The sequence below is a fragment of the Callospermophilus lateralis genome, chromosome 4 (genome assembly GCF_048772815.1).
Source record: "Callospermophilus lateralis isolate mCalLat2 chromosome 4, mCalLat2.hap1, whole genome shotgun sequence".
Taxonomy (NCBI): Eukaryota; Metazoa; Chordata; class Mammalia; order Rodentia; family Sciuridae; genus Callospermophilus; species Callospermophilus lateralis.
In genome coordinates, this window is record NC_135308.1 from 86294033 (window position 1) to 86315233 (window position 21201).

Sequence of the window (21201 nt, forward strand, 5' to 3'; positions counted from 1 at the left end):
AAATTCCTTTCTTTTTTCTCAAGGGTATATCTTATGGGACTCTATAGATAAAGCATTTAGTGAAGGTTTCAGGACCACAGGTTCTCTGGTAAACCTTCTTATAAAATAAAAAACAAGTTTAAATTTGTGAAAGATTATTTTTCACTTATGCATGTATCTACCTTCCCCTTAATTCTGTCTCAAGCTGATTCTTGTGGTGTTAAATTCCTTTAAAATAATTCAATCTAATTCACCATGGCCCATTTACAACTTGAGATATACTTAGCATGGGCCATAAATTCTATCTTCCATGAATGGTCAGTACCCAGTGTTATTAGCCACGGGTATTTGGTGGGTTCACTCTGGAGTTATTGACTCATCCTCAGCAGAGAGCAGAACAGGTTTACAGATATTTTCAGTGTTCTTTATTTCCTCCTGGGAAAAAATAATCTATGAAATTCCCATCTTACTTAAAAGCAACATCTGTAGGAGACCCAAGAGTGTTAGTGGCTGAATTCACTTACATAACAGCCTGTATTTCATCAGCTTTTCTCTCATTAAAAAATCAATATCAACTATTATGAAAGACTCCAAAAGAACACAAGGACCATTCACCCAGTTTAAAATGTTTATTACACCCTTATTATATCAGATATTTCCCTACAGAAATCTTACTAGTTTCTCTATGATGCAGGGAAGACTGCCTACCTCTCTCAGCAAAGCTATAAAAATAGATTTGGACTTAGTAGGACAAGAACAGAAATAGAAACTTTAAAAATGCTCTTGTCCTTATAAAAAGTTACTTATCTAGTCATTATCTACATCTGTCCAATGCCTGTTCTACCTGATCTTTCCCTTCCCTACTGCCCCAGTTACAGAAATTGCCCATGCAGTCTAGACCAGGAGGCACTTGAACCACATTGCCAGGGGGCAGAGAACAGATATGGCTAAGTGGTTCAGCTACCAGGGGCCATCAGCACCCTGTAGGGTTCAATCACAACACCCACAGCCTCCATTCCTCTCCAAGAAAGGGAAACATTACTAATGGCAAACTTAGCGCTGGCCACCTTTACTCAGGGACAAATGGGAAGAGAGAGAGAGAAGTGCATCTGCTTTGACAGTCTGTACTTGGGTGCACTATAATGTGTGTGTGTGTGTGTGTGTGTGTGTTGTGTAGGCAGAGGAAAGAGTAAACGTAGCATCTACCTTCCAAAAGAAATATTTGACAGAGTCCTGGCCAGGCAGGTGTCAATTCAGGGTATTCAAATAAGACTAGAATCCAACATGAGCTCTAGAGAAGAAGCCTGTTTTTAGCTAATGAATGATCATGGTGGGATAAAAAAAGAAATCTGCCTCAATAAGTACTCAGATGTCTCTAGGACTCTAAGTACAGAGATGATGAGATAAAAACCTAATCTGGATTCTAATTGCTGTTGGGAATGTGTTTCCCTGTGGTTGATTTTGGTAAGATTAGTAGTCAGTCAGTGCTGACTTTGCTAGTAGCATGTTTTCAAAGCCTAATAGCATCTGGAATCTTTTCTATTCACTCATTTATTCATTCACCCATTCATGCATTATTCCACAGACATACATGAAGTTCCAACTATTTACAAAGCACCATGCTAAGCAATATAGACAGATCAACACTGAATTAAAGTTCAATTCCTGCTCTCAAAAAACTTAAAATCTAACATGTAAAAAAAAACCTTCATAAACAACACATAGTAAAAGCTAGGAATTAGTACTGTGAAAGGTAGAGCCAAGATATGATTGCTGTACAAAGATAGCAGTAATTAAACCTCATCAAGAGGATCAGTGATGCTTCAAGGAGGAAGAAGTATTTAAGTGGAGCACTGTAAAAGATTTTCAGTAGCCAAGGAAGGAGAGGAAAAGCATTACTGACTAGGAGTTGGGGGAGGCATATAAGTATCCATGGCAGTTTTAAGAGCTTGGGTACAGTATGTGTTGGAAATGGATGTGATCAAGTGTACCTAGTCTGTGGTACAGATGGAGGCCTCTGTAGGAAAAGATAAGGTTGAAGTGATATCGCAGTTAGATTATAAAAGTCATTTATGACCAGAATGAGGTTTAGACTTTAATACATAGACCCTTAAAAAAGAAGAGGAGTATGTTTGTTTATAGAGAAGACAGTACCATTGTCCTTCTTGGATATTAGATAGATAAATCAATTTATGGGATTAAAGATTCAAGGGTTCAAGAAGTTATTCAAGAAACCTAGGCAAAGGAAGATAAAGAGCTGAACTAGAACACTGGTAGTTGCAGTGGAACACAGGGGAATGAATCCAAGAGTCTGTTGAAATTTTTTCATAGAATTAAGTGATTGACCATGAAAATCAGGAAAAATAGGGATTGGAAGAAAATATGAATTTCTTGTCAGCTGCACAAAGGTGACAGTGTAAATGGAGATATGAAACAGGAAAAAAGGTGGAAAGATTTATAGAACTGACTCAAATTTAGATATGGTGAATTTGAAATGCCACCCAATTGCCCATGAGGAGAGGCAGTTGGCAACTCTCCAGGACTAGCTGATCCATTTCTGTGGTTTCAGCTATCAACTGTGTGCTAATGACTCCCAAATCTATATTTACAGCTGTGTGCTTTGGACTCTTTTCATCTCTCTTGATATATTCAATCAGTCACTCAGTTTTCCCAATTCTACTTTCTACATATATTTGAGATCCAATAATGTCTCCATTCCAAACCAGTTTCTAGTCCAGCCTCTTACATGGACCCTGTCTAATGAATTTTTATACACAACCATGGTGATCTTTCTGAAACAGAGTCAGTTCTTTCAATCAAATGTAAAAACATCTCTCTTACTTTAGGATATGGCACACATCTTTAATATTGTAAAATACTCTCCCCTGTTGGCTTTTTCATCCCCATCTCTTGGTGATCAGACATATAATTCTCTGTTTTCCAGAAAACCTTCCTGGATTTCTTTTTGCAAGCACAGTAAAAACATCTTGGTCTCCTTTGTACATCCATACATGCTGTTCCCTCAGCCTGGGTGGGGACTGTGGGAAAGAAGAGCATTTTCAAGCCCACATTTTTCTCATTCAAACTTCATCAAATCAAATACAACTTCACCCTTCCTCTACAACCACAACCACGAAATCACTTTGTCCTTGATTATTAGGATTAACTTCTCATTGTAAAACTGTCTCTGTTTCAGAACAGGAAATCATTTATCATCTTAGTCATAGAGGTCCTGAAAAATAGTTTTCTTTTTCTTCAAAAAGTTCAAATTTGTTCCCAAAAGACCTATGTCTTTTTTTTCTTCTGAGATTTTTGCCTACAACTAAAGAGAATATTATCCCTTCAGTCTACATCGAAAGGTAAACAAAGTACTTTTCTGAAGATTAGCAGAAAAATACCTGTTCAATTTTATTCTTGTTATTTCATTACTTAATAATCTTTAATAAATATAGTCACCATTCAACTGGGGAAAACTGCAATGTAAGAGTGAGCCACGGAGTCATGAAGAAAGAGAGGACTAAGCACCAGAGTATAACAGTGTTATACTCCGCTGTTACACATCTTTTGAACTGGACATGACACTTGCAGCTTTCTAGGGATTAAACTTATCTTCTCTAAAATGCACAATATTACATAAGTTTTGTGTAATATTTTGAAATGTGCAAAAGTATCTCTCATTCATTAGCCATTTGATTCTCCCAGAACATATTGGGTATTTTTATACCTACTTTAGAAATGAGAAAGTAGAAATTCAGTGAGTTAAGGAACTTTCTCAAGATCACTCAGATTTAAAGTGGAGGATCCAGAAATTCTGACATGGGAATAAAAGGATTTTCATGCTTTCTTCACTGGTCTACTAAGAAAATAAAATTAAATTGTTAATCTATGAGCATTTTGCCAATTACAATCATTCTTTTTATTATTGTTGTTATTGCTTCTACCACTAAAACTCATGAACCTACATTCATTCCCATATATAAATTGAAGACTATTGTATGCAAACTTATGTTTATATTCCTATCAGAATAAACCAAATAAGTCTAATTTTTTTCTGCATTTCCTCTTTTTGTTTGTTTGTTTGTTTTTTGGTTTGGGATTTTATTGTTACAAAGATGCTACATGCAGGACTGCCTGAGCTAAGTGGAATCCAAGACCTGAAATATGTGTATGATAATCTTCGTCCACAAGACACAGACCTGGAAGCAACAAGCCATTTTACCAAGTAAGATGAACTGTGAATGTGTGAGTGTACATAAATGTGCATGTCAGACAGAAGTTCCACATCTAAGATGCTTTCTGGTAAAGCAATAATTTCATGAAGCTGCCATTTCTAGAATCAGCTTGGGTGCTAATTTCCAGAGAACAGAGTGGAGCAGCATGCATGCCTGGCAGGCCTTAGTCAGTGTTTTTGTAGCAAGCTATTGTTTGCTAACCAGCCCTTCATCTAGCAGATTGCTCAATAAGAGGTCATTGAAAAGAGCAAGGGCTGACATAAATAGATTGGTTGTTCTACTTGAACTATGTCCAGAAAAACAATTTAGAAAAAAAAAAGATTTATGATGAGAAATGGACTTACTACTTTCATCTGTAAGACAATACAAACATTGGGATATTTGGTCAAAGACCTGTGACTATCTTTTATTTTTAATCTATTTTTTACTAAGCAAGTCTGGGAAAACACTATTGTACATCAAGGTAACAGTCTAGGCAGAATACTATGAATATCAATTATATCCAAAATCATTGTCCAAAGGGCAGTGCATTTGATAATATAAGATCCTTTTGAACTTTGCTTTTTGAATGTAACATAATTCCTGGTCTATTTTAGGTATTCAATAAATGTCAGTTATAATTGTTTCAGTAAACAGTTTAAGTAGGAAAAACAGCATTCCTTTTTCCTATAACCTCTTAACAGTGAAACTTATTTGTCTAATTTTTAATCATTCTAATATTTTCAGCCAAAAATTTATAAACACATATAATGGAATGTATGCTTTTGAAGAAAATAATAATTATAAAAACCTCTCTCAACATTGATCTTTTCTCTCCCCTTCCAGAATGTACAGTGAGGACTCTCTCCCTAATCCAAGGATGTAGAAAGGCTTCATGGGGAAGTCCTGTGCACTTGGCAATTTTACTTGTCTCAGAGGTTTCCATTTCGTTAACTTCATACCCTTGTGGTTGAAGAGAAGAAATGTGACAGAATCAAAAACTATTAGAGCTGGGAAGAGCCTTTATACTTCATGTGTTTTAATAATGAACATTTAAATGAGAAAACTGAGATCCAAAGAATTAGGTATGTTGCCACAATTAACAGAAGAAGCAGAACAGGACTAAAATACAGGTCTTACTTTTCTGGTCAAAGGTTTTTCCAGCAGTTAATACTGGAAGCTATATGATATGATAAGGAATACCACACAGAGCTCCTGTTAAAACCTTCCCTTTACCTAATTAGATTTGTAAAAATTCTACCATTATAGCAGGACACAGTGGCACTGCCTGCAATCACAATGACTCTGACTGATAAAGCAGAGGATGGCTAGAACACCCCCAGGTTCAATACCTAGTATTTAAAAAAAAAAAGTCTGCCATCAGATTCAATAGGAAAATACAGCAAGTTTTTTATAGTCTTGAAAATTGTCCTTTAATAGTACAGTTATATCTGGAAGAAGAATTTGTTTATTTACATTAACAAAAATCTCAAATATTGACAAATGATTGTAGTCAAAGATATTAGCTTTAAGACTTGGATAGACATTTTAGACCCTTTGTTTCAAAGATCAAGAGATCCCAAGTTATCTCAACAAATAGGGATGGGGACTTTGTGTGAGAAAACTCAGAGAAAGGGTCACCATCTAGCTTCAGGAGGAACAGGAAGACATTCAACACTAAGCCTACAGGTCCTGGGAGCTCAAGGTAGCTCCAGGAACCACATCAGCAGGAATTAATTCCTTTCACTCCAGCTACCCACCCCCTGTCCAAATAACTCCACCCAACATGAGTGGGTTGGCATGGTACCAAAAATAGCTCCTCAGATTATCCCAGGATCTGAGTGGAACTCCTTTTCTTAAAATGGTCTGTGGCATGACAGACATGTCAGTGAGACCAGGGAAGGAGGTAGAGGAGTTACACAGAGAAGGCCAGAAAGGGTGAAGTAAGGAAATGGATAGTTGGATTGCAGGACCTATTTTTGCGATGCATCATTAGTTAGACAATTACAGTACTGCAGTTTGCTGATCATCTTTCCTGCCACTTAGAAATCAAGAAAAGCTATATATTGATTCAGATGAAAAAAAGGTCTTTCAGGTCCTGGTCAAAGGAAAAATGCAAACAGACTTTGTCTGCCAGGGTCCTGTCCCTTTGCATTTCTCTCCTTCATCTGACACACCCAGATGTGTTGAGAGCACAGTCTTGGATACAGGACAGTTTGCCTAGGGTGACTCATTTCCTCTTTGGATTTAAGAGGATGAGGACATGAGACAATGTGAATAGATCTAAGCCAGTAACTTCATGGCAATGAGTAGACCTCATTATCCCACTTGCATACCTCTGCCAAGTTAATCGTCACACTTGAGGATGTTATGCTATATTTTCTGCAAATTAAACTTTCTTATAGAACTTTTTACAGAACACTTTTAGAGAAAGAACTTGTTCTCCATTGCAGACTTAAAAACATCTTGTTCTGTAAACACAGCAGGTTATTCTTCTGTTTAATAATATTACTTGGCTTTCCATTTCCTAGTTCTTACTTCCTAGGCTCCCATCACCTAATGGTCTTCTCAAGGTATATCCCCCCTTCTGTTATTCTTAAAGAAGATCACTTTTCTAATGTACATTCATTCTTCCTTTATCTATTGAACTTATATACAGAATCACAATATTTCTAGAGGGGGGTATCTCTGATATAACTTTCAGTCCCACCCATCCCTGATATCTGGACAATTAGTACTTTCATCCATGAAACATCTCATTATTCCAGTAACTCATTGATCTTCTTTTCCTCCCTAATTCGACAGAACATGACATATCTTGTACTAAATTTATAACTGAGTTACATACTATCCTGCATGTCAATTAATATCTTGGTCAATTTCTTCCAAGTAAAGCAGGAGACATATTCCTACCCCCTCATGACTGAATGTGAAACAAGCCCATTAAATACAAGGGAAAATGCAATTTAAACATCCAAACTTAAGTATAAGTATAGAAAGACAAATAACAATAAGTAACATCTAATATAATACTTATGATGTGTCAGGTCTTGCTTCAAGTTCTTTTCATAGTTAATGTATTTAATAGTCATATCAATCTATAAGGTAATATTTTTAATCTACGTTTTAAAATTAGTGAATAGAGACTCCAGAGAAGTTAAACGATTTTCCCAAGGACACAGCCAGAAGGAACCAGAGCCACGATTCAAATGCTCCAGAATGTAGGGTCTTGACCAATAGTCTGTATGCTCAAAATCACCTCTTCTGTATGCAAGCTCTCACATGTGTGCTGCTTTGTAATCCAGACCACAGTTTTTTCAAAGTTCTTCAGAGGGTGCTTTGGCTGAAGTTTCATCATGATGCATCCTTCACCCTTTCTCAGGCACTAATCCTTAGGGTGTGAATACCCCAATCCTCGGCAGAGAACAGAAGCCCATTCCCAGAACTATCACCTCTGTGCCACCACTTGGAGTGCCCTGGTTGTGGCATTTCAAGATCTATAATTGCTGCCTTTGGAGCCATGGCTAATGACTCCCTGGCAGTTACCTTCTCTGCTTTTTCTACTTTGGCCTGTTCTCAAATAGCTTGGGCCTCTATTATATACTTTTGTTCTCAGAGAAATCTCCTGAGACTTGTTCTCCCTTAACCTTTGTGTTAGTCAGCTTTTTGTCACTGTGACAAATACCTGAGAAAAACAACTTAGAGATTTATTTTGGCTAATGGTTTCAGAGGTTTCAGTCCATGCTCAGCTGCACTGTGTCTCTGGGCCTGAGGAAAGACAGCATCCTGGTGAAGGGATGTGGTAGAAGGAAAACTGTCAGCTCATGGCAGTAAGGAAGCAAAGACAGGATGGAAGCAGGGACAAAGCCCCGTGACCTACTTCCAAGACATACCCTCAGTGAGCTACTTCCTTTAACCAGCTCCCACTTCCTACAGTTGCCACTGCCTTCTAGTAGTTCATTCAGGCATCAGTAGATTAATCCACTGATGAGGTCAGAGCCTTCATGATCCAATCACTTCCCAAAAGCTCCAACTCTGAACAATACTGCATTGGAGACCAAGTGTCTTTGGGGGACACTTCAAATCCAAACCATAACAACTTCTAGGAGTCTGCTCCAGCATTGTATTTTATCCTATTGTCTAAATTGCATACTTATATTTCAGATAGGAATTAATGTGCATATAATGTGTCTATTCAATTCTCTAAATTCTTTATCTATACACATACACACACACACACACACACACACACACACATACTCACACACTAAGTTTTGAGGATCTTTTCTATCACACAATCCTTCTAGCATAATGAACTACTTGTTAAAGAAGGTCAAGAAACCTTCATTGTTAGTGCCTTTGATTACCATTCAAAAAAGTTTTCTATGACCTATTACTTGTATATTTTAAAATTATAAATAAATTATATTACTTCTTTGTAAATCCTTAAATAATGAAAAACTATCTAGTTTAATTATAAACAATAATGCAACTTTGACACAATATTCGTGTTTCATATAAATGTTAAAATTGCATGTACTGGTTTACTGTTGCCCCTGGGCATTCATGGGGGATTTGCTTTATGATTTCCAAAAGATAATCAAAATCCATGAATGTCAACTTCCTTCTATAAATGTCATACAGTGTGCATATAACTTATGTACATCTTCCTATATACTCTAATCTACCTCTGTGTTATTTTAAATATCTAAAACAACACAAATGCTATACCAATAGTAATCATACTATATTGTTTAGGAAATAATAGCAAGAAAAAAATACCTGTACATGGTCAATACAGATGCTATATATATATATATATATATATAGAGAGAGAGAGAGAGAGAGAGAGAGAGAGAGAGAGAGAAATTCCCTGTTTTAAAACTTTATTTGTTTTGCTATAAGAGGCTGAAAGTACTTTATGACATTTTAATTCTAATGTGGATACTATGATACAGATAAAAATAAGACCGAATATCTACCCGCTCACTCCTACCAAGCTCACAGGGTTGGGGGTGCGCTCACAAGTGAGGTCTAAGATACCTGAGACATAGCATGTGTGGTTATCCTAAGTGCTCTAGTCCTTACTTCAGAATTAACAGGAACAGGGTGCCCTTCTGGGCTCTATTTGAGACTTAAAGAAAGGAAATGACTTTTTCTGTCTTTCAAAGCATGATAAATAGTACAGGATTCTCATTCCTAGGCATATACATTCTGGGTCAAGAGCTAATCATAAGGGTTTTAGAGGATGTTATACTGTGTGGCATTAAAAGTTATAATTAATGGTATTTATAAGAAAAATGAAAATAAGATTGGTTTGCTGGCCGCAAAAGTTTTTCACATCATTTTCAACTCCTCTCTGCTTCCCGCAGTCTCTCCTGCTCCCCTTACAGCTGAATGCTGTTGAATAGAATCAAGAAAGTATCATGACTCAGTCCCCTGCAAATTGATACTCTCCTAGAATTTCTCTGCAGAACCCACTGCTTGGCAACAAAAGAAACCATCCATTAAAATGCTGTCCAAACGGGTTATTTCAGAAATTTCAATCACTCTCAAACTTCGGGGTAGCTGTCCTTAGAAACAGATAGCCTACTTCACAAACCAGACTGGAATGATTAAGCAGAGGCTTTGCTGCCTTCCTCCTGTTCCACACACACACAGATTGCTTTTCACGTCATCTATTTCCTTCTCCAAAAATTAGAAATTGTTCATGTATTCCCAGATATACACAAAATCTGCCACACAGATTCTCTGGTTCAGTAGGTGTTTTAGTCAGCTTTTTAACGACTGTGACTAAAAGACCCAATCAGAACGATTGTAGAGGAGGAAAAGTTTATATGGGGGCTCAAGATTTCAGAGGTCTCAGTACATAGACAGCAGGCTCCATTCTTCAGGTCTCCAGGTGAGGTGATACATCATGGCAGAAGAGTATGGCGGAGGAAGCAGCTCACGTGATGACCAGAAAGCAGAAAGACAGACTCCACTAGCCAGATACATATATATATATATATCCCAAAGCCAAGCCCCCCACACCTCCTCCAGCCACACCCCACCTACCTTCAATTATCACTCAACTAACTCCATCAGGTGATCAATTCACTGATTGGGTTAAGGCTCTTGTAAGCCAAACATTTTTCCTCTAAACCTCCATGCTTTGGGGGGACACCTCACATCCAAACCACAACAGTAAATATAATATCTACCATTCTTCAGCTAGAACTGAAGCCAGCTTGAAGTGAAGCAAAACCCCAAACTTAATGAAAATTGCATTAGTGAAGTTTTCAGTAGCAAGAGCCAAAGATTCTATAGCCATAGGGTACAGGCTATGCATGGACTCAACCTAACAAATCCCAGAAAATAATAGGATCTTTCTAGTTTCTAGTGGAAACATAGACAGTCTATCATTTTCTACTTCTCTTTACCTGTTGACCAGTGTTCTACAGTAGAAATTCCAGAATCAGGCAGTCTAATTGACTTGCCTAGTTGCCTTTCTCCTTATTGGACCGAGTTCTTCCTGCTGAGGTACCATGCATTCTGTAGCCCATCCCAGTTCTCTCATGGGCCATCCCTTCACAAAGAACTGCCTACATCACTTCTCTGAATGTTGATTAGAGAATAGTCTTAGGATAGGCCACTGGGCAGAACAGACTCAGTGACTCAACCCACACCACCATGAAACACCAAGACGTGTTGGTGACATCCACTGAAAGTGCACCAGAATCCACACCATGGACACTGGAGCCAAAGTCCCTAAGCCACACAGGGTTTGTAGTAAAAATGCCAGAAATCCTGTGTCCCTTTGTTCCTCCTTGTCCATCTCTCAGAGCTCAAGAGTGAGATAAGACTACACTCAAAAGTATCAAAACATATTTCAATGGCTTTATACCTAGTTTCTTTTCAAAATTGAGAAAAACACCATTGGACAGAGATGCAGACCCCTGGGATCTTTTATAATTATTTTTTAAATTTATTTCAGTAGTTTTGAAATTGTTTTCTTATAAATGGTTGTAGTCTCACAAATAAAAGTCAGGGTTTCCTTTACCTTAACGTATTTATTGATACCAGCAGAAATAAACACACACACAAGAAAACAGAACTTAAGAGGAATTAAAAAACAAGGTGTCCAACTTTCCCTAAAATTTGAAAGCAGATTCAAAGAGAAAAGCAAATTAAAACAAGTGGATTTCTCTCATTGTGAAGGTCATTATCTTTTAAACATAATAACTAATCTGAACTCTATTGACTTTATAACCTTTTGTTTTTCCTACCTGCAGGTACAACAGCATTTAAGGTAGCTTACATCCTATTTGTGTGGTCAGTCATGCTCATTATGATGTTTGATAGCTTGGTTGCTGTTCTAAATTTCTGCACTAGAATAATCTCTGGTTTGGAATTATATAAGTTACACTTGCAATTTGCCTAATTTATCTAAATATTGAGTCAGGATTGAAAAAAATATATATTTTAAACTCTTTAGTATCAATCTAATGGTTAAAAGCTTTGAAAAGTTTAATGTAACTACCAAGGATACCAAAAATCACTAGTTAATAAGATAAATAGTCCAGATGGCACCATTTCACAATAGCTGTTATCTGTCTAACAGATCTGTGTACCAGTTAGTCCACACTGGTGTTCCTGAACCTATCTATGCACTGCCTATGGCTGCTATATTCCTGTGACTTAACAAGCAACTAGACTGAAATAATTTATTATATTTTTAAGTATTTTTTTTATATTTTAAAGATTTTTATAACCTTAATTATAGCACCATATATCACTATTGATTATTCTATATTGTTGTACATTAATTTTCTTATTTTGCATTGGATTTCACTTTAATATCATCAATAAAATTAGCTGGCTTCGAGCATAGGGACAGAAATCTGGAATAGCATTTCACTGGCATATTACTTTATAGATTATAAGACAAAGCCATCAAGCCTTCCCTGGTTCCTTCATTCCATTTGCTTTGATTTGGCCAACTTTTGTGAAGTGCCTCCATGAGAAGATATAAGAATGACCTATTGGTAATCAAGCTGCGGAACTTAGAATTCTTGTTGGTATGCAGGTGGGGTCTGGTGGTGACATTTACCTAAGACTCACTGACTTTGTAGCATGAATTCTGAAGACTTGAAACCTCAACTTAGAAAACAGCAAAGACCTTTAAGTTTGTTTTTTAAAGTCAAGTTCTAAACTTTAAAGCAGGAAAGAGAGAGAGAGAGAGAGAGAGAAGAAGGAGGAACAGAATGAAGGAAGGAAGGCAAGAAAGGACGGAGGAAGGAAAAACTGGCTATGTTTTTATGTTCCTCAGCATCTAAAAATATCTTTTACATTTTTTCAGCCTAATGTTTATTTCTATGTTAAAATTAAAGGATTTTTGTCTTAAATTAAAAGATCCTTGTTCCTTTACTTCACCTGGGAATTCCCACTAAATCTACTGGATTGTTTTCTCATTAGGACAAAATTGAAATATTATTCATTATAGAAAATTCACAATTAAAAGTGAAGACTTTGGTACCAGATAAGCATAAATGGAATTCTTCAGTTAGTATTTCCTAGTGATATCATTTTTAGTTTGGATTTAACCTCTCCTGAATTTTTCTTATCCATCGCAAAAGTAATTTTACTGCTTTTCTCTAAGGATGAAAAGATTAACGTAAGGCATTTAGTGCAGCACCTGCCAAAAGATATATACTTCCTGAGGGTGAAACTCTGATTTCTCTCCTTCACTTCTATGTCCCAGCACACAGATCAGTGCCTGGCAGAGACAGTTAGAAGTTTTTATAAAGACTGCCTGGAGGTTTCCCCCAGGAAACTTTAGAGTTGGGATCCTTCCAGCCACTGCTTTGGATCTGTAACATTAAGGACATTCCATGCAATACTGCTAATGCTTCCTTTAGAAAAGTAAATCAATGAAATGTTACCTAGATGAATCAGACCCCCACAGAGGCCAAATCCTACTGCCATCAGGGCCCCAGTTCCAGGTTGAATGATGTTTAGCAGCACTATATTGTCTTACCTATAAAGTCTGATACCTGAGAGATAGGAGATGAACTTGGGTGAAAGACTGCCCCAAGACCATGGGATTCCAGTCTTCTTAACATCTTAACTGTTGAATAATGTAAGAATAAGGCATGAACATAGTTGATATTTGGGGAGGGTATGTCCATCAAAATGTAAGATTTATGATTCAGAGACAAAGCTGTAGAAGATGTGAGTGCCTAAAGCTTTCCTCTCTAACACACAAAATATATGCAGTAAATATTTGTTGGGTCATTGAACGAAAGTCAGAGACTCCATAAATCATGATTAGTTAATATTATACTCCTACTATTACTCTTACCTTCCCATATTTACAGTGTTGATGAGGAATAAAATCAATATTTTATACTGTACTGTGTACCTGTACATTCATAAGTTCAAAGACCATCATTAGAAAAATGGACATTATAGAAATCCATAACAGGAGCAAAATCATACAACTGTGTTTTAGCAAATTTTGGCCTAGATTGATGTATAAAAATTGAAAATTTTGAAATTTATTCAAAAAAGTCAAAGACTAGAAAATATAAATGAGCAATTTTATGCAATTTAGGGGGAAATTATTAAACATTATTAAATTACACTGTTAACATTGAAAATATGGCATCTGGTTGTAAAGAAGGGATGACATGATAGCTTTGATAATTGCCAACCTAGAAAATCCAGATTTGATTACATTCAATATTATTCCTCTTAGAAAACTTTGATAAGCTTATAAAAAATGAAATTTAGATAAATATCACACTCTTAAAAGTGAAAATTAACAAGCATTCCCATTAATATTTGAAAAAAATGGTGGCTTTTATTTTGATAGTAAAGCTCTATGTTTAAGCTTTATTATGTTTTTATTTTTCCTATTGAATTAGACAATAATTAAAACAATGCACGAAGTAACACAAAAACAATTGAGATAAGTGTTCAGTAAAATAAATAATTACAAAATAACTCAAATTCAAAAACTCAGTAGTCAAAAAATTAAAGGGAAATATTATATGTCACCCTGATAGATAGAGAAAATGCAATTAATGAAATCTGAGATCATTAATTTAGGGAAAAAAAATCCCTGGGAATAGAAAGAAATGACATTAATATATTGCTAAAAACCTACAGAAAACATTATGCTTACTGGCAAAACATTGAATGGTTTTCCTTTGCAATCAGGAACAAACCAAAAATGCTTGTTATTTAACATTTACAGTTTCCATTTAACATTGAACTGTAGGTCTTAGAAGTGCAAGAGTTACAAAAAGCACTGTCATTATTTTCAGTTACATGATTGTGTGCTTCCAAATTTCAAAAGGAAATACAGATTTATCATTAGAATTAAGTTAAAATTACTTATATATTATCGAATATTAGTTGTAATTTTTTAGGAAAAGATAGCATTTGCTATATGTCATACCAAATTATGCCCAACTGAGAAATAAGTCCAATGAAATATATCTAAGACCTACAAGTGAAAATTTTAAAATCATATGGAAAGATTTAAAATAAGATCTCACTAAACAGAACCACATATTACATTTGTAGGCTAGATATGTATGGGAGAACTTGATCTAAAATACACTTGGGAGATCAAAGGGCCTAGAATAGTTAAAAATCACCTGAAGGAAAACAGGGTAAAAGAATAAGTTCTTCTGGATTTTAAGATGTATCATAAGGTTTCAGCTATTCAGGGTAGTGCACTATTGACACCAAAACAGACAAATAGACAAATATCACAACATGAAAAGGAAAGAAGCAGGCCTATGCGTATATAGACCCTTGGTAATGGACAAAGTAAATTGAACAGTAAGGAAAGGATATATTGCAATAAAGAGAACTAGTTAAATTAATCATTGTTTTAACATCCTGTGTAGCTATTAAAAGTGTTTGATTCAATACTATGTTCTGAATTAGAAAGAGTGTTCATCCACCTAACAAATATTTGGGAGCCACTTACTATGCACCAGTTATCATGAAATGTTTCTTTTAAAAATATGTTACTAAGTCAGAAAATCAAATTACAACATCATATGCAATTGTTATTTTTCTCCAACTCCCAAGTCACACATGGGAGTCCTTACAAAATCATGACCCTTTTCTCTCTCTGATTCCCTTCCTTCCCTCTTCACTTCAAGTCAGCCACACTAGTACTCTTTGCTTCTGTTAAACACTCCAGTCATTCATCTACATCTGAGCTTCTGGACCAGCTGTTGCTTCTGCTAGACTGTGTCACATCAGAAATCCTCCTATCACGCATTTTGGCAAAATAAGGTCTTTTGTCAAATCCTTGAACTCACGTTTTCAGTGAAATTATCTCTGACCACCCAATTTAAAATTTCAACTTTAGTACCTACACTCCTATGCCCACTATCTATTTCCCATTTTATTTTAATTATAATATATATACAGTTTCCCAATTCCTGTATTTTTATTAATTATTTCATTACTGCCTGAGTTCACATTATAAAAATTCTATATAGGGACAAAATAATTCTGTTTTTACCATTGCTGTACTCCAATATACTAGTGTTGGGATTACTCCTGGCATGCAGAAGAGTAAATACAGTGGTGTGTGTGTGTGTACACTTGAATGTCTCTGTGTCAGCACTAATGTATAGAGAAAACTCAAGAGGAATAATAACAAAGCTTTGCCCAGGTTATTTGGGGGAAGGAGCACTTTCCTCCCATGGAAGAAAGAAAAAGAACCGTCACATATTACTTTATATTTTTCTGCGTTGCTTGAATTATATATAAAAAAAATAACTTTCAATGTCCTTAAATCTTAAAACAGACAGATTAATGAGGTCATCTAAATCCAAAACCTTGGACAATAGCCATAATAAAACTTAAGTCACAAAGTATACTCAAGAATCCTAAAATACAGCAGATATTAACCTCTAACAGTTAAAAGACCTGTGTGGTTCAACATCTGTATGAAGGAAGCTACAGAAGACAGCAGGTCATCCACTGACTTGAGAAGAGAAACTGAAAGAAAGAGAGGAGAAAGAGAAAGAAAAGGGAGGCTGGCCAACTGGTGCTCACTGGGAGCTGAACAGGCCAATATAAGAAGACCAGCTGAAACTGGGTGGAAATTTTCTGACATTCTAACTCACAGAGAAGGGCAAGGGTTCTAGAGCAAATTAGAAAAAAGTTAGAGCAGTCTGAACTCTCAAAGGTAACTGGAGCTTCCTTATAGAAAAAGGTCTCACAACAAAGAGAAACTACTAAAGTATAATCCAAACTGAAAGGACAAGAAGTAATAGGTGCTAAGGGGGGGGGGGGGGGAGACTAGAAAAGATGGAGGGAGGAGAACCCTGGAGGCATATCTCAGAAAGCATGAGACCATATTTTTAAAATCATAATGTGATAGCAACAGGAAAAGAGGCCCCAGACTCCATAAAAATCTGTATTGCTTCCTAAAATCAAGAATACTAATTTCATATTAAAATGAGAAAAAAAGCAAAAGAGATCATGGTTCGATGACATACAAAATTATAACAATTGTATAAGAAATGATGTAGTATCCCTAAGATGAAAATTTTCCAGAAAATTACCAAAGGAATACACTATATTCTTAGATTTCAATTGCTCTCAAATGATTTCTAAAATGATAAAGATATGAAGAAAAAATATAGACCACATTTAGGAGAATACAGAAATAAGGTAATTGAACCAAAAAAAGCTATTGGAAAGAAAAGAAAACATAATATTAAACACAATAAACCAGAAGAAATACAGGGTATATAAACACAACACATTGTTTAAAGAGAAAAAGAAGGTGAAAAAAGAGGCCTTCTAATAAAGAAATGAAAAAAGGTAATGAGGATCCAGAATACATATAATAGAAGTCCCTGTAAAACAAAAGCAAAATTGTATTCTGCAACTGTATCAAAACCCAATTGCACCCAGTGCAGTGGTGCACACCTAAAATCACAGCAACTTGGGAGGCTGAGGCAAGAGGATCAAAAGTTCTCACAGCCAGCCTGGAAAACTTAGCTGAAAATCTCAGCAACTTAATGAGACCTTAACTCAATATAAACTTTTTTTTAAAAAAAGACTGGGGATGTAGCTGAGTACTAAAGTGCCCTTAGGTCCAACCCCCAGTACTAAAATAAAACAAATAAAAAAATCTAAATTGCATATTTAGTACTTTAATAACTAGGAACACTAGAACTAAGGAATATTTTTTGAGGAATGAGAAGAGTTGAAAGGTTATGTTACATATTCAGAAGAATTATCCAAAATAACCAACACAGAAACATGTTTCAGAAAATACATTGAATATTGAATAAAAAGAAGTGGATAGATTAAAAAAAAAAGCCTCACTCATACATGAAAGAAGTTCACTGTGCCATCAGAGTTTGGGTAGTAATCCTTTATTCCAGAAGAAAATAGAATACTATGTTTATGAAATTCAGAAAAGAAAATGTGACCTAAGAATGTTATATCCAGCCACACTGATTTTTAAGTACAAAGGCTGCAGGCAAATACTTGTCAACACATAAGAAATCAAAATCTAACTGCTTTGAACAATTCCTGAAGAATTTATATGAGGATGAGTTTCAGATCATCAACATGACTGGAGAGATGAGGACTTAACAACTAGAGGAGAGTTCATGATTAAATGAGGGCTATAAGAGAGATACACTATCCTATGTGTGCTGTGCATGTGCTATGCAATATGGATAGAACGCTATGTATAAAAAAATGGAAACAGGAGATAGAAAGCACAAACGAAATGAAATACACATGCTGTTTGCTCTATCATATTAACTAGAATTAAAATGATAATATTGCAAATCAGATACTAAGAAGAGGAAAGAAAGGAGATAAAAGAAATTAGGAAATTTTTATATTGCTCACAGTAAAGAAGAAAATTTAAAAAGAAGGGATAAAGAATAAAGTACAAAGGCTGCAGGCAAATATATATATATATATGGATTCGACCCAGAAGCTCTCTACCACTGAGCCACACCCTATCCCTTTTTATTTTATTTTACAGGGTCTCACTAAATTGTGGAGGCTGACCCTAAACTTGCAATCCTCCTGCCTCAGTCACCCCAGTAGCTCTTCAGTATTGCCACTATACCCAGCAACCATATTTATATAAAGATATTATTAGACCTTTAGAACACAAAACTTCTTAAATTAAAAATTTTTTTTAAAAAACTTTAAAAAGCAGAGACACCAAAACCAAAAGTAAACAGATAAGAAAATCATAGCATGGAAACCAAAATTAAAAAAGAAAATTTTGTACGTTTCATATACTATTATTGTAAGCTACCTTTTTTTCTGAGACAATTGGGATCATAAACACAAACATACAAAAATAAAATTAAAAAAATAAATAATGAAAGTTGAACTATCATTTTCAAAGACATTTAAATATAGGAGGATGCAAGGAATAGGGTAAAGAATATGGCTATAGCTGGGAATGGTGGTACATGCCTGTGATCCCAGCAATTTGGGAGGCTGAGACAGGATGATGGCATGTTCAAGGCCAATCTTAGCATTTTAGCAAGGTTCTAAGCAACTTTGAGAGACCCTATCTCAAAATAAAAGATTAAAAAAAAATCTGGGGGTATAGCTCAGTGGCAAAGCACCTCTAGGTTCAATTCCCATTTAAACAAACAAACAAACAAACTATACACACACACACACACACACACACACACACACACACACACACACAAGGTGTTTTGGGGTTTTGTTTAAGGTACTGGGGATTGAACCCAGAGCACTCTACTCAGGCTGGCCTCAAACTTGAGCTCTTCCTACTTCAGCCTCCTGAGTCTCTGGGATTATAGACATGCACCACCATACCCAGCTTGCTATTTTTTTTTTTTTTTGAACATACAGTATTTTGTAGGTTTAACTTCTGGGCTTATGTAACTATTTTAAATATTAATAAACTAGAATTAAAACTCCTAAAACATAATCCCTAAAAATTGAAAACATAAAATAAACCTAATAAAAGGTCAAACTATAATACTATAATTACAGTTATATATTTCACCATGAAGATTTCCTTCATATTTGCTAACAGCTCCAGAATGTGAAGTTTATTAAAATAACATAATAGTTGGGTTGCAAATAAACATATGTGGTTTTTGGCATCCCCCTCCACAAGCTCACATCTAGCAAACACAAGGAAACTAATGATAAATGAAATGAGTTGATACAGAGGAATCTTGCTGTCTTTTCTTTTCCATTTCTCTAGGAAAATAAAGGAAAGTCTGGAGTGTTTCCCTGTTAAACTGAATAACTTGATCCACACACTTGCACAAATGTCAGCCCTCAGCCCTGCCAAATCTACTCCACAGACTTTGCCCCAGGAATCTTTTTTGCTGAGTACAACCAGATCGATTCAAAGAGCAACAATTTTAGGGTTCAGCAAGAAACCCAGTAATGTAAGTCTAAAGTCTGCCATCTTGACTTAATATCATTTGGCTTCCTCTCATTATTTCCTATAGCAGGTTTTTTTTGCTATGCAAATGAAAATCAGTTATAATTTGAACAGAAGTGCCATTAAGAGGATGTTTTAAAGAAAAATCATAACAGCCAAAGCTATTAACACAGAACCATCAGAGAGAATAGTTCCTGCCCTGTAGTAGAATATAAATCAAGAGCTAATTAAAGTGTCCATAAGAAAGGAACTGAAGAAATTAGGCAGTTTGTTCGCAGCACGTAAGCTTATGATAGCTGTATATATTGCATTTTATAGGTAATATTTGCCTTTACAAATTGCCTCTCTTGGCTTTTGTGATAATTTTTTAGAAAGATTCTTTCTTTGTTTAGTCTACACAAAACCAGATTTTAGCACATGCTACAGGTTATATTATCATCTTTTAATTTTTACCTCCTTTTCTGCAGCTGTATCTGATCCAGGTGACCCACAGTAACAACGAAACAAGCCTGACAGAAAAATCATTTGACCAGTTTTCAACACTCAACAGCCTACTCCAGAAGCAGTTTGCATCATTGACTCTCCCAGAGTAAGTAAGACTCTATTCTCACACATCATTTTGCCTTCAGTGTTTGTCCTTGAGCAAAAGCAAAAATTATGGTTATATGCTTTCCTATTTGGGAGCAACACAGTATTCTGACTCCAATGCCATTGAGTCTCTCCCAGAAGAGTCTGTTCTTTCACTGTAAAGAATCTTTTGTCTCATAAAATAGAACAAGGTTTACAATTTTCTCTTTGCTTCCAGCCATTGATTTTGAAGACAGAAGAAATCAGAACCTATTTTATTTTTCATCAACTATTGGGAAAATTACTTTATTTACCTGTTTTTAAATTTAATCTTCTCAGTTGTTTTCTAAAAGAATAAAATTAAATTGAAAATGCAGAACTAAATTGTATATATCTATTCTTTAATAGTAAAAAATTAAAAAGCTCTTACAGAATTAGTTCCTGTACCTGAAAGAAATTTAAGTATATTCATATGGGTTAGTATAACTCATATTTGTTAACAACTATGAGCTTTTTAATTATTAATTATTAAACTTGCGTTATCTACCCTTAATTGATTATTATGTTCATTTTGAAGCAATCATGAAAATCACTTCAGTCATTCATCTTATAATGAAAGAATATTTTTAAATGAGCAAACTACAAATACAATGAAAATAACTACTGTTTTTATAAACCTAAAATTTGTCATTTCCAATGGGCCAAATTTAGATTGTAGAACTCAATGAACACTGAGATTTTTGTTAAATATTTAAATGGTCCTTTAACAATTAAATATCCATTATATATCTGACAAACTTTGTACATGTAAGTTTTTACTTGGCTTTCACAGTTTAGTCACCTTCCAAAATATAAATATATATATAAATAAGCAAAGTTGTCAATGGATGGATAGAGGTTGTGCAATGTCAAAACTGAGTAAACCACATTCATGAAAAATTGTGCTTACAAATGTCACAGAGACTTCAAAACATGAGTACTTTAAGAATCAGGAAGTCAAGAAATTGGAAT

At 35.3% G+C, this 21201-nt stretch overlaps 1 protein-coding gene across 2 annotated transcripts in view; it reads left to right on the forward strand.

Moving 5' to 3' along the window:
- Positions 1 to 21201, forward strand: part of Pik3c2g (phosphatidylinositol-4-phosphate 3-kinase catalytic subunit type 2 gamma) — a 330538-nt gene that overhangs the window by 239836 nt on the left and 69501 nt on the right. For both annotated transcript variants that reach the window (XM_076852711.1, XM_076852712.1), the window contains 3 exons: positions 4092 to 4201; positions 19438 to 19627; positions 20091 to 20212. In XM_076852711.1, coding sequence (XP_076708826.1) covers positions 4092 to 4201; positions 19438 to 19627; positions 20091 to 20212 — 422 coding nt within the window. The remainder of the gene's footprint in view (positions 1 to 4091; positions 4202 to 19437; positions 19628 to 20090; positions 20213 to 21201) is intronic.